At 35.7% G+C, this 15,306-nt stretch overlaps 1 protein-coding gene and 1 long non-coding RNA gene across 2 annotated transcripts; both read left to right on the forward strand.

Moving 5' to 3' along the window:
- The first annotated feature begins 1,105 nt into the window (after nt 1-1,105).
- Nucleotides 1,106-10,261, forward strand: LOC117285179. The gene is made up of 3 exons (XR_004516143.1): nt 1,106-1,335; nt 9,044-9,138; nt 10,186-10,261. It is a non-coding gene; the product is annotated as an uncharacterized LOC117285179 (long non-coding RNA).
- LOC104856559 (protein kinase C iota type-like) lies at nt 1,329-3,442 on the forward strand. The gene is given in 3 exon segments (XM_033761001.1): nt 1,329-2,701; nt 2,703-3,288; nt 3,291-3,442. Coding segments are annotated over 3 exon segments (1,638 nt in total). The 5' UTR covers nt 1,329-1,801.
- Nucleotides 10,262-15,306: the final 5,045 nt, after the last annotated feature.

Consider the following 15,306-nt stretch of genomic DNA (forward strand, 5'->3'; position numbering starts at 1 on the left):
CCACTGAGGTGACGGTTTCTAGAGTTTACAAAGACTGTTCGCCGTGTGGTCACAACATGCTCTCCTGCCTCACTCTACTGTATTTTCCCAAAAGTAAGACGTAAATCAGAAAGAGAGACAGCTCCAATCAGCCTATCCTTGTCATTACAGACTAGCCATGGAGCAAGAGAAGAGCGAGGTATAATTTTCTTTATGATGCTAGCCATCACCACAGTAATGATCAGCTGGGGCTAGTTCCAGGTAGTATTCCAGCTAGGTCTTATTTTCAGGGAAACACATAGTGCTACTATACTGAATACTGCACTTTGGTATTTAGTTCATGAGCTATGAATTATTAATTACTCATTTGTGTGTGCCTTAAAGCTCCAGTCTGCTCTGAACCCTCTATCCTCAAGTGACACTTTGAAACAAACATTCATTTCTCTTAAGGAAAATTATTGTGGAAATTTCTAGAAAGTCTCAGTACTACCTAGTTAAATGGAAATGATTCTAAGAAAGACATTCTAAAGCTTCGTGGCTAAGTATAAATCCCCACCACTGCACTTTCACAGAAAATTCCTCCTTTATATAGAAAAAGACCCTCAGCATTCTGCTCACCCTGTGCAAAGTGTCAATGCACCCATGTTGCTCTAAAAGTGAAGATGTCACCAATGCCTAATGTCACAAAATTTTTCTTAGCATTGCTGTCCTAAATAGCACACTGAATCAGGCAGGATGGTCTGTGACTGTAATCCCAGCACTCTGGGTGGTGGAGGCAAGAAGGTCACAAGGTGGAGTTCAACCTGACTAATTTGGTGACTTTGGGAGATCCTTATTGTGTGTCTAAAAAAATAATGTTTGAGGATATACCCATAGTTCACTGTGGAGATGCAAGGTACAAGCCCCAATAATACAAAGGTGAAAAACTAACAGATAGATGATAAACAGATAAAAAAATTCATAGATACTAAAGACAACAATGATAAAATAAGTGGTCATTGATTTATTTAGTATGAAGAAAAAATGGGCCACAGGGTTTTCAATCACTTGTGGACTTCAACTGCAGAACCCCAAGACATGACCTCAGTTCCAAGGTAACGTGTCCAAACAGATCTTGGAACTTTTGTGAACAGGCATCACAATCTAGCATCAGCCGTCTCCTGAGCTCACTTGGCTGGAGATAGTCAACAGCAAACACACTGAGTTGCTTCTCTACTTCCAAGGTCACAGCCTCAGGACCCCAGGCAGAGAAAGTATCTGTGAAAGATTGAGAAGATGGCTGACTCCATCCAGACACCGCAAACCACAATGCGGCAGCCACGCGACTATCACAGACACCCCAGAGAAGGTCTCCCCGTGAGTAGCCATCAGTGTCCTACCAAAATCCAGGTATTCCTGTGAAGTCTCCCTAAGCCCCAATACCAATGGCACCGAAACTGGAAAGAGCCCAGGGCAAGTTTCACAAGGCCCAGAAACATCCAGTAGCTCTGGACAGGTCTCCCCAGAGGTGAGCACAAAAACCCTAGAAAGTCAAAGAAGTCCAGGTTGGGAGACCAAAGACACAGCCACCGGCCCCTGAGAGACACTGAAAAGCCTGGTGTACATCCACCCAGGCCTGGCTGCCGCAACTGGAAATAACTTCACACAGAGCCTTGAGGAATTCCACCCAGTGTGGTCCCTGCAGTCAGTCAGGCCACACTCATTCACCAAGCCCTTCCCGTTCATTTTCCTAGGCAGCCAACCCATCTGTGGTCCCTTCTTCCCAGGCACCTCTACCACTCATACCACTACCAGATCAGCTCTGATTTGGGGAAGATATATCATGACAATGTCTTTTGAGAATTCCAACTCCTTTGAGCGCCTTTGTGATGAAGATCAAGCTGTGTGGTGTTTTGACTATAAACAGCTTTTCACCACAGATTGGGTAGATGAGGAAAGAGAACCATATCCTGTGTCACCTCAGTTGGAGTTAGAAGCATTTAGGCTTTCTGAGCTAAAGAAGAATTCTGAGCTCTTAATTCATGCATCACCTTACATATCAGAACATCCTATAATAACTTGCCCAGGAGAAGATAAATCCATCCACCAGAGAGTAGGAGGCCTCTGGAGAAGGCTGTATTATACGAATGGCTATGCTTTTCAAGCCAAATGCTTCATCAGGGGAGCTCGCTGCGCTGTCTGCACAGACCGTATAGGGAGATCAGGATGCCAGGTACATAAGTGTATCAACTGTAAACTCTGGGTTCATAAGAAGTGCCACAAACTTATCACAACTGAATGTGGGCAGCATTCTTTTCCATCGGAGCCCATGATGCAAGTGGGTCAACCATCCATGGCTTCAAACCCTGCACAGGCAATGATACCACATAATCTTTCAACTCATAAGGTTGATGAAGAGAATGAGGCAGTGAACAGGGCAAGGGGCAAAACTTCGTCTAGCTTAGGCATTCAGGATTTTGTTTTGCTCTGTGTGATAGGGAGAGGAAGTTATGGAAAAGTACTGTTGGCTCAATTAAAAAAATCAGATCGTATTTATGCAACGAAAGTAGTGAGAAAAGAGGTTGTCAACACTGATGGTACACAGACAGAAAAGCATGTTTTGGAGCAGGTATCTCTTGTTGGAATGCATTCTTGCTTTCAGACAGAAAGCAGGCTGTTCTTTGTTCTAGATGATGTAAATGGGGGAGATCTAATATTTCATATGCAGCAACAAAGAATACTTTCCTGAAGAACATACCTGGTTTTACTCTGCAGAAATCAGTCTAGCATTCAACTATCTTCATGAGCAAGGGGTACTTTATAGAAATGTGAAATTGGACAACTTATCACTGGACTCAGAGAGGTACATTAAACTCACTGATTTTTGAGTGTGTGAGGAAGGCTTACAGCCAGAAGATACAACCAGCACTTTCTGTGGCACTCCTAATTACCTGGCTCCAGAAATTATAAGAGGAGAAGATTATGGTTTTGGTGTGGACTGGTGGACTCTTGGGGTACTGATGTATGAGATGATGGTCAGAGAGTCTCCATTTCATTTTGTTGAGAGCTCTGATAATCCTGACCAAAACTCAAACAATAATCTCTTGCAAGTTATTTTGGAAAAAAAAAATCACATACCTCATTGTCTATCAGTAAAAGCTGCAAGTGTCCTGAAGAGTTTTCTGAACAAGGACTCAAAGGAACGATTGGGTTGTCATCGCCAAATGGGATTTGCTGATGTTTGGAAGCATCCATTCTTTCAAAATGTTGACTGGTACACGATGGAGCCAAAGCAGGTGGTGCCTCCCTTTAAAACCAAATATTTCTGTGGGGATTCGGTTTGGACAACTTTGATCCTCAGTTTACTAATGAACTTGTCTGGCTCACCCTAGATGATAATGACACTGTGAGGAAGATTGATGGATATGAATTTGCAGGTTTTGAATATATCAATCGTCTTTCAATGCATGAAGAATGGGTCTGAGTCTCATTTTTCAACTATGCTTTCCATTTATTGCTATTTAATGCATGGAAACCTTGTTACCAGTCTGGAGTCAATTAACCATTTCATAATTGCCTAGATGCTAATTTTAACTCCTTTTTTTGCTGTTATATTTAGATTATACTTGATTCTTATAGTCTATAGTAGAGAATATGGACATTTTCGTTGACAGCATTGCTTTTTATCATTTGACTTAGATACAAATGAGGCAATTGCTAGTTAACCAACCTTGTAAACACATTTCATTATTGAGTGGAGACAGAGACCTAATACTTATTGTTGTTATTTACAATAACAAGACACAATTTGTCTTTTAGAATGTCTTCACTGTTCTATTTTCTCTTCAAACCATATTACCTGTACTTTAGAGGCCTAGTTTATGTAGTCTTCAGGGAAATCCAAAAAATAAAAACAATTTTGAATAAATTAGTAGAAAACACATATATTATAGTTCTAGTTAAGTTTTAAAAAGTTTAATAGAATAATACATGAAATACATAGAAGTCATTTAAGGGGCAGAGTTCTTCCAACTATTTTTATTAAAATTAGTACTTAGCGATTTATTATTTAAAGAGTTCTGGATATAACATCCCTCTCTTTTGATACTTTTTTATACAAAAGACTTGAAAAGTAATTATAATCTAAATAAGTTACAAAGCTACAAAATTAGCAAAATTTAATTTTAGATAAGCTGTTTAGTTTTAAATTTAGAATGGTCTGTACATGATCCCAACAATGAATGTAACTGTACTGTATCCCTAAAATGTACCAATAAACTCAATTAAAGCTGAAAAAAAAAAAAAAAGAAGGCTAACAGGAACCCTAAAGGAAGAAACTAAGAAACTCCAATTCATTAATACAGTGTTTGTCAGCAAACACTATTGTTCGCATGTGTGGTAGGTTCCAAATAAAATAAAAGCTTTGTATATTTAAAAAAAAAATTTAGAATGGTTTAAAACTTGTAAGCGCATAATAAATTATCTTTTAATTTTTTTAGATGCCCTGTTTCATTAGAAATGTAACTTTTCCAAAGTTTGTAGTCATACACTGCCTCTTCTTCAAATAACTAAGTTTAAAAATAATGAAAACATCAACAGAAAATGTTTATAGATGGTCACATGTCCATTTCCAAGGTACATATATTTATCTTAATGCCTGGAACTTGTTTTAAAGCAAACAGCAGTATTCACAATGTAAACCTGTGGAGAATTCTGACCTGTCAGAAATACATTTATGAGCTTGCTTTTAAATGTTGCTTCTTCTCATAGTTCATTTCAGAGCGTGGAATAATAATGCAGGGCATTTGTTCATCATGTTTATCCCTGAGCCCATATTAAAATTCTTTTGGGCCTTTGCACCTCATTTTGAGAAACACTTCAAGTTATTCTTTTGTCCTCCAGTTAATAGTAGAAAGTGTGTTCATGGCATAATATTTTAAGATGGTATAAGCAGAAATTTACAACCTTATGAATATTTTTGAACACATTTTAAATGAATGACTTCATTAGATGTCTCCCTTGTTCTCCCCAACAAAATAGTTTTCTGCCAATGATATACAGATGATGAGCACTTTTCTTTGATGAGGTTTTAACCATTATTCAGGGTGGCTTTTGTTTTTAAAATTTTTAAGTAATAAGATTGACTGTGTATATTTTATACAGAATTGTATTACAAATAGGGTTTTAACTGTGCTCTCTATTTTTGCAGTCTGTAAGTGTCATGCCCATTCTTTTCATGTCATACAGAAGTTCTCAAAATACTCAACAGGGAAATAAGGCAGTTTACAGTCAGAATGGTTGGCATTCTGGTGTTCCAGGAAATAATTTATTTTGCACAATCCTGTGGTCTAATCATTTTATGCATATATAACCTGGATTAAATTTCAAGTACTGTGTTCAGTCTAGGTTACTTTATGCATTTTTTTAATTTTAATTTTTGTCATGTGGAACACTGCCTTGGTTATCAATTGTAATCTGTATTTGTGTATCTTCTTCATGTTAAAAACCTTTAAGTAAAACATTTAAAACAATTTTAAAGATCATACATGTTTTTAAGATTCATGAGGTTGCTTTTGTTCACCTTTAAATTTTCTAAAATTGGGATGTGTCTTAAAATCAAAGTATACATTATTTATTTTTTTCTCCACAAAAAATCATTAAACTTGGTAGTGTATTTCATACATTTTTACAGATTGAGGAGTTTAAGTTCATCTATATAATTTATATAGATCAAAAGAAGTGTGGTTTAGATATTTGAAAGTTCTGATGTTTTGAACATAGTATTTGGTTTAAGTTCTTGAGTAAACTTTTACTTTTATGAACTTTCTAATAGCATGTAGTTGTTCTGAAGAATAAATGAAAGAATGAATTAAAAGCTTACTATAGATCCTAGTTATAATTAGCACTCAATGAATGGGAGCTGGACAAAATCTTCCAGTGAGTTCCAACAGGCTGACAGTTCCATTTTATTTTTATATATTTTAAAATAAGAGCTTTTAAAAATTTAACTGACACATACCTCACAAGCCCAAGGCCCTGAGTTTGATCCCTGGTACCATAAATAATAAATAAATAAATAAATAAAATTTAAGTGAGATTAGGTAAAACTACAAATTTATAAGTTAAATGAATTAATTACAAAGATAATTAGTTATAAAGATATTCAATCATCAGCTTAATTTTGAAGTTTTCTTTTAGGTTTAGTAACTTAACTGGGCATGATTTTATTCTCTCAAGGTATGTGAGGAACTGCACAAGAAGGTATTTTTATTAAATCTGTCTGATGGTTTTGGTCTATGAGACATAAAGACTGATGTGTTAAACCTGACTTTTTATTCGTGCATCTGAGATATCTATGAATATTGAGTAGGTGATTTCATACAAAGGAATTTAATATTCCCTGGATTTCAGAAAATGGATTGAGTTCTTTTCAACAAATTATTAACATTTTTTTCTCAGTGATGTTTAAAATATTATCAAAAACTATTATCTTGCATCTCCTTTTTATTCACATTTTCATAAGTATACATGAAATAACTAAATCTATGCTTCTATAAAGAACTTGGAGATTCTTGGTTTACTAAAAATTAAGAGAGTTTTAAAATTTAAACAGGAATTTCTGTCAATTCTCAAGAGAAATGATCAGCCATTCTGACTTATTTTACTTAGGAATTTTTTTGTACAGGAACATTTTATTAAATTAGGCTAATCTTGCTTGTTGATAAAGTATAATGAAAATTTTATTTTAATATATACAGCATATGACACCAAGGTCTTTAAAACACAGATGAACTCAAGTTCTTGTTTAAATATTCTTCTTTGCTCTTTACTAAGCATAATAGGAAATATCTTCATCATTTTCTACCATTTTCTGTCATAAATTCCTGATTATCCTCACAGATTATCATATTTCTTACATTTTTTCATATCTGAATCATGTCTTGTTTCATTTTCATTGTAATGAATGCACTGATGTGTAAAATATTGTGGAAACATTCAGAAAATATTAAATTAGATATAGAGCATTTGCAGTTGGTGCTTTGACATGTAACTCTTGTTTGCTTAGAACAGATTTAGTTTCTTTCACTGGAAACCCACTGCTTGCTGACCTATCAGGTCACTGTGCATTATTTTTTCTGTCCAGCTTCATTCCTTTATTAATTCATGCAGCACTGAGCACCATAGCTGGGAATATCATATAAGTACTAGCATACCTGGTCCCTGTTCTGATTGAGCTTAAAGCCTAAATCACCCAAATAAAAATAAATTTGCAACTGAGGCATGAAGAGACAATACACTTTTTGTAAAAGCATATAATAGGAATCATGGATATCTTATCTAAGGAAAATAAGAATGAAATGAGATCTTAAGGATGATTGGAGTTAATCAGAATAAGGGAGAAATAGACAATTCTAGCCACAAATGACATATTCAAAGGTCCTGTGGCAAGAGAGAACATTTTTTAGGAATTACTTAGATCATTAAGGCTGAAGATTATATAGTGCAGATAAATGCTGTTTAAGAGCAATGAAAATCTTAACATTGTTTTAAGTTGACATAGGAGAACAGCAGGGAAAGAAGTAATGAATTTAGGAATGGCAGCATAGTAATGAAGTTGTTCACTAGAATAAGGAGAAAACGATGCCAGGTGTTTGTGTCAGTACAGAAGAAAGGCATGGATGGAGTCAAAGACTATTCAGATGAACCCAACAGGAGTTGTAATGACTTAAACCATCACACTGGACAATGGGTGGTTATTGATAACTCCCTGGTTTCAGTTTGCTCAACTTGGTGACTGTTGGAAGATGGAGCTTAAGAGAGGCCTAATGGTTTTGTGCTGAACATAAGGAATTTGAATTGTTTTCTTGCTAATCAAGTGAAGAAGTTATTAGGCCCGACTTACAGCTCTGGAGCTCAGAGGAAGAATCTGGAAGTGTGAGTCATTGCCTGATAGGTGGTTTTTTAAGCAGGTCATTCACTAATTTATTTAATCAACACATATTTATCTTATTCCTATTTGTGGGATACTCTTCTAGTTTCAGAGGATGCAGACCCATTTTAGAATCAGCTTGAGAATTTCCACAAAAATCTTTCCAGATTTTTAACGGGAATTGCCTGATTTGTATATAGTTGACAACTTTGTAAAATATAGGTTTTTCAATCTGAAAAATGGTATATCTATTTACCATAATAATAATAATAAAATATTATTCAATATTTTATAATACTTTGTTTTATTATATACCTTGTATATCTCTTTTGTTGAATTTCTTAGATTTTTTTGTATGTTTTCTTTGTTGTTGATGAAACCTTTATGTTGTATTTTCCAGTTGGTTATGTGACCTATAGGAAAAGCTTTACTTTTTGAATGTTGAACTTTTATTCAAATTCCTCACTGAGTTCCCTCACTAGTTCTAATGACTCAGTAAAATCTCTTGGCCTTTGGAAATAAACAACCATATCATTGGCAAGCAATAATAATTTTGCTTCTCTCCTTTTTCTGGGAGGGGGGGTCTCTGGCTAGGACTGCTACTATAATTTGATAATTTAAATAGTAAGAGAGCAATTTGAACTTTTATTTTCTTTTGTGACTTTCCAAGTTCCACAAATTTGGCTCAGAGATATAGTTTTGGGGGTATAGAACCAAGGAATGTGGTAAATAATATCCCCACGCACTTGAATTTGCAACAAAATGAATAATATATAAAGTAATATATTTTATAGGCTTTATTGCATTATTATAACATTTCAAAACATTAACTTTTATTGTTCGGATGGATTAGCTGAACAGTTGACATAGCATGGTCTTGCCAATTCCTAACAAGGAAGATCTTTTTAGTTTTCCTGTTTGAAATTTGTATCCTAAAAGATATCAAATGAATTTAGAAAAAGAAATGACTGAGCCAAATTGAGGTGTCTGCCTGAAAGGCTATAGAAATGCAAGTCAGGCACAGTTCATGGTAACCCTGTAGAGTATGCTTTGGATAGTATTTTGCTTCCTGTTATTAACAGTTTGCCATCTAAATAGAGTAATGAAAAGTTTAAAATGCGCTACTCTTAAAATAAATATGTATTTTCTTTTCAGTGAAGTGGAAACTACTGCCTTTCTCTTGCTTTTACATCTCCAATTGCTACAAAAATAATCTGCCTAAAGATGCATCAAACAGCTCTGAATTCAAGGTACAGTCAATCAGACTGATGTGTGAATATCATTATTAATCTTCAGAACATTCAGTCAGGCTAGGACTGCCACATTTTTAATAGAATTTAATGTCAAAACAAAACTATGATGACTTCGGCATATCCATTCTATAGATAAGAATTGATTATTTCTAGAGAAAATACATGCTGTAAAGAAGAAAATATTTAGATTAAATAGTAAGTTTATGGATATTTTCAGCCAAGATGTATACTGACTTTCAAATTATGAAATGATTGAGACTAGTCTCTGTTCTTTACAATTTTTATTTTGTTTAGCTATACTCCTTTATTACCAAGATTATTAGAAATTAAATACAACACAGAACAACCTTATATTACCTTATGCATTTTAAACAGATGTCTAAAAACTTTAGGTTATACATATTTCAAATTAAATCATTATACACTTTTATTCCCAACTACAAAGAAAATATTACATAACAAATATTTATGAGTCTACTCTGAGTAATGTGATTATGGTGACTCTACCTTTCAGTTTTTCTATATTTAAAAATTATTTACGGTAAAAATATTATTTATAGTGGGCATATATTACACAATGAAAAAAGCAAACAAACCTAATCCAAGCAATCTGGGAAGCAAAAGCAGGAGGATCACAAGTTTAGGTTTAGCCTAGATAATTTAGCTAGAACTTGTCTCAGTAATAATAAAGGGCTGGGGTGTAGCTCAATGCAAAGGACCTGGGTTCAATCCCCAGTGGTGTGGGGGAAAAAACATTTTTTATAAATTGATTCAACCCAGTAGGAGCTTTGTTTACTAGAATAAATCTTTGCAAGGGTAGAAATTTTGCATATACTTATTACTGAGCTAGAAATGAATCCTGTGCTCCCCAGATAAGCAAGTTCTGTCCAGCTTCTCTCCTTTTAGGGGGAAACTTGATGACTACCGCAGGAGAGAAATAGTATAAATAATTCATCAGGTGACCTGATACCAAGCAAAGCTTTACTTCCTGAAATGAGTACTATGGAAGTAGTTTTTGCAAAAAGTTTTATTTATGATCAACAGGCAAGGAGACCAGGAACTGAAAGCTCAAATCTGCCTCCCCATCCGCTGGTGGCACACTTGGAAAAAGTGAGAGGGGACTAGGTATTGACTGACTGGTGAGGAGGGGATGCTCTTCCGGGCTCTTCTGCCCAGGCGTGGGTGGTCATCAGGCCCTGCACACCTGGCAAGCTTCTCCTGGAAGGGATTGGCAAACTATGTGTGGGTATTTTGAGTTTGTGATGTGAAAGGGTCATTGCCCACACAAGCTGGTTTCTGCTCATGCTCATTCTTGAAAAGCCAGTTTCAAATTACCCTTGAGTGGATTCTGGGGTCACTTTCTGATAAACAAAACAAAAAACCTTCAGCACTTTGTTATTTAAGTAACTTATATCAGGGTGTATCCAGACAAATTCTACAATCTTTACCAGGTACTGCTAAAGTGGTTGCACCACTTTAGGTCCTGATCAGCAGTAAGTGCACACATCCATCCTCCTCCACATCTTCATCTGCATTTGTTTGCCTTGCTGTGATAATTAGACCGTTGTTAGAAATAAGCCTCAGACTCACATTGTCAGCTTCAGAAATAATATACTCAGACAGCAAACAAGAGGACTGGACAAAGCAGAGTATAAAATTTACTTCTGCAGATGGGCATGAGTGAACTCGGACACAAGGCAGCGTGTGCCCAGCAGCAGAGGAGAGGAATTTTTAAGCCCTAATGCATAGGAAGCACCTATCCTTTAAATTCATTGGCTAAATCCAATGGTTACAAGCATCCATCGAGATTGGCTAGTTGAAGCAGCCTGAAGGGAGAGCCTGAAGGATTGCTAAAGGGGAGGAGGAGCAGAAGGGGAGAGGTTGGGGAGAACAGAAGGTCCTTGGATATGAATAAGCTATCTGTGGTCCAAAGCTATGTTCCCAAAATTTAGGTGTTTCCCATAATTTCTGTGTGAGGGGTGGGGCTGCCTAGGGTGGACTACAGTCTAAGGTGGAGGCACTCCTGTTATATCTTTCGATAAAAAAGACAGGGCTGAAGTTTCTCACATCATCCTGCCTTAGTAGCTAACTTAGGGAAGTGTTACGAGGACTGTGGAAATAGATGCATGTAACATGATAAGCACAGTATGGAACATATTAAGTACTCCATAAACATTTGCTGAGAGTGCCATTAATGGGGTTAGGGTAGCAGTATAATTGCATTTCAGAGTGGACTTCTGGTGGGCCACTGAACTTAATAAAAATATTATTTTTTTTCACTTTTATGAAGAAACTATATTTGAATAACAGTAAATATGAGTCCTAATAGAATTATAGTACAAAAATCAACTTGTTAAATTTTCTATAAATAACGTTGGGAGAATTTATGGAAGGGATGAGGAATATACAGACCAAAACAGACTAGAGGACTGGGGATGTAGCTCAGTGGTAGAGTACTGGCCTAGCATATGTGAGGCCTTGGGTAGGATCTCCAAAATAGAAAAAAGGAGGTGGGCATGGGGGAGAAAGGCAGAGAGACTTAAGAGATACAGGAATCAAATGCAATCTGTGGAATTTTGTTGTATTTTGAATAAAAAACCAGAAAAATCACAAAATAATGAGGAAAATTATAGAACTGACTTGCTATTTGATAATTTAAAAGAATTATTGTCCATTTATTTTAGTAACAATAACAGTTCAAGTTTTTGAAATCTTTATCAAAAGGACACATGTGTATGTATGTGTGTGTATGTGTGTATTTTTTGTATATGTGTGTATACATCAAAGTCTTTACAGATGAGGACATCTAGGATTTGCTTAAAATCACTTGGTAAGGGGACAGAGGAAGTATGTGAGGTATGGATGAAATATGATCAGCCAAGGTGGTCACCTATATGACATGTACATGAGGATTCATTATACTATATCCTTTGTTTTTGTATATGTGAGAAAAGTGCAAAATATTTTATCACAAGAAAGCACTAGTTATTTATATGTCCTTTGACTTGATACTAGAAAATCTCTTGTCTTTTAAATTAATTGCCATGTTCTCACGTTTTTATAGTATCTCACATTTTTATAGTATTTTATAGTATAAATCATGAAAATATTGATAAAGCTTGCATTTTAATTTCTGTCTTGAAGTGCTTTTATAGTTTATGAGGTTCAAAAAGAACATTTTTGGGCACCATTTCTTGATGGAGGCAGAAAAGAAGTTGCAAAGTGAAATTGTGATTGAGAAATCTTCAAAGGTCTGAAAATGGTTAGGCTCCCAAGTGAACAGAATTTAATTTATTTTATTTTGCATGTATTGATTGGAGAGCAAAATGTGAAAGAAGGTTTTAGAAGAGGCTCACTTCAAGAACATTTGAACTCTGAAATGCCATCAATGATAATTATTCACTTCATCAAAGGATTTGCCTGAAGCTTCCTTTAAAGAGCTGCTTCCATTTGAGCACTTAAAATAAATTACCCAAATTTGATTAACTATATCATTTTCAAGAACTCATCTATTAGATAGCAAATCTCTATGCCACATATCATAAACAGTGAGGACACATTTTGAGAAATGCTTGCATAGCATGTTAGAAATGCGTTGTTATAGAATATCTATACAGGGCTATGTTTATAGGAGGACCTTGTTAGGCAATTTTGTCACTGTGTTAACATCATAGAGAATGTGTTTGCAAAACTACATTGGATTTGATGTCAAGGGTGATAAAATCTTACAGGATCATCATTGTATATGTGCTTTGTCATTGAACAATATATCTATTCAATGCATGACTACATTTATGTTCTAGCTGGAATCTTCCAAGTTATGGGATAGCATTTGATGTAGTCTCAATCTGAATTGTCTCCAAAGACCTGTGTAATGAAGGCTTGGTCCCTAATCTGTGGAGCTACTGGGAAGTGGTGGGACTTTTAGAAATAGGTCCTAGTGGGAGGTCATTGGCTCATGTCTTTGAAGAACATAATATTGCACCCCCCCTTCCTGACTGCTGTAAGTTGAGCAGCTTCCCACTTCCATACCCTCTTACCATGATATGCTGCCTTGCCACACACCCAAAGGTAACATTGCCAAGCAATCATGGACTGAAACTTCTGAAACTGTATGCCCCAAATTAACCTTTCTTTCCTCAAAATTTATTACCTGAGGAATTTTGTCATTGTGAAGGAAAGCTAACTACATTCCTATTGTATGTTTTGTTTTATATTTTATTAATCTATCAATTAGATAGAGAAAATTCACATACATACGTACAAGCTGAACACTCATACGTTACTAGCACCCAGATGAAGAAGCAGAAGTCTCCTTTTCATGCTTTTCTACGAACTACCCGTTCCCAAGAGAAAGGAATCAGTCTCCTAACATCTAACGTGTTTGCTATACTTTATATAAATAGAATTATACAATTAGGAAGTGCTCTTAAATCCAGCTTCTTTGATGTACCATCATGAATGTTAGATTCATCCATGTTGTTCTGTGTTATTGTAGATATTTTATTCTCAGTGCTGTTTCCCACTATGTGTCTAAACAGACCAGAGTTTATGCTTCTACCAGTGCTTACACTGCTGGACATTTAGGTTGTTTCTAGTTTGGAACTATTCTGAATAGTGTTGTTGACAATATTATTTCAAAATCATTTAGTGAATATATACATATGTTTCTGTTGAATATGTAACTAAGGGTGGAACTGCTGACAGTCAGCATGAGCCAGTGCTACCAAAGTTATGCCTATCAGGGTGTGAGAGTATAGCTGGTTCACATCCTGCCTGATATTGATATTTTCTATCTTCTTTAACCAGTAGATTTTTTTTTTTTTGGTACTGGGGATCAAATTCAGGACCTTGTGCTTAGCGTGGTGCCACTGCTGAGCTAAATCCCTGGCCCAGCCATTAGATTTTAGTTTGGACATAGTCTTTTAAATTTACATTTCATTCCTGGCTAGTGATGTTGACCACCTTCTCAAATGTCTGTTAATTATTTGTTTTTTATGTTTTGTAGTGCTAAGGATTGAACCCGGGCCTTGTATATGCTTGGCAAGTGCTTTACCACTGAGCCACAACCCTCAGCCCATATTCTCTGACTTTGTCTTCTGCAAGATATTGTCTATTCAAAATTTTTTGCCTGTTTTCCATCAGATTGCCTTGTATTTTTTTTTCTAGTTGACCCACACAATTCTTTATATATTCAGGATAAAAGTATATTTGTTGGATACTTTGGGGTGTTTTCTGAGGAATGGAAGCCTATCATTTTAAAATAGTCCTAATCAATTATTTCCATTACAATGAGCACTTTTTTATTCTGGTTTTAAAACTCTTTCCGGGTGGGGCTGTAGCTCAGTGGTAGAGGATGTGCTTAGCACGAAGGAGGCTCTAAGTTCAACCTCCAACAAAAAGTCCTTTCCCTATCCAAGATCATGACAATGTTGTTCTCTTTTTTAAAAATTTCCCTTTCATACTTTTATCTGTAATTTATTTGGAGTCAGTTTTTAAATAAGATGTAGTGGTTAAGATAGATATAGATGGATGATAGATAGATTAGATAGATGATTTATAGATTAGATAGATGATTGATAGATCTTATATAACAGTAGTCATTTGGCCAAGTGCTACTTATTGAAAATACCATCCTTTCCCTAAAACCTTACAGAGCCACCTTTGTCATAGACCTGTTAGCCACATGTATGTGCAGCCAGGATTAATGGGAATGTATTTGGTGAAGGAGGAGGTGGAAGGAAGGCATTTATGCTTAGACAGCTCAAAGTATTTTTAAATGCATGCTTACCAACTACATCCTTTCGCTTCTTACATTGCACTAGGTGCTCATGAACAAGATGATAAATTAATTCAACAATTTTCACCCCTCTCCTGGTATAAACCCCTCCTTGCATTAGATGGAAAAATTATCCTACCATAGAAAGAGAAACACAGTGTGAAAAACTTGAGTTGAAAACACCCAGCAACAACAGGCAAAGTTGAGCAAAGGCTATGAAACTCCTTTCATTTAGAGAAATAAAAGAAAAAAAATGTCCATTATTATTAACAGCCAACATAAATCTCTTCGTCTACAATAAAACAAAACTCTCCTGCCTCTACCTGTCTTCATTATTTCTCAGTTTCTCTTGCTTTAGAATCTACCCAGAGGAACAGCAGGAAGGA

The sequence above is a fragment of the Fukomys damarensis genome, unplaced genomic scaffold (genome assembly GCF_012274545.1).
Source record: "Fukomys damarensis isolate Sample0158 unplaced genomic scaffold, DMR_v1.0_HiC HiC_scaffold_7, whole genome shotgun sequence".
In the NCBI taxonomy this organism is placed as follows: domain Eukaryota; kingdom Metazoa; phylum Chordata; class Mammalia; order Rodentia; family Bathyergidae; genus Fukomys; species Fukomys damarensis.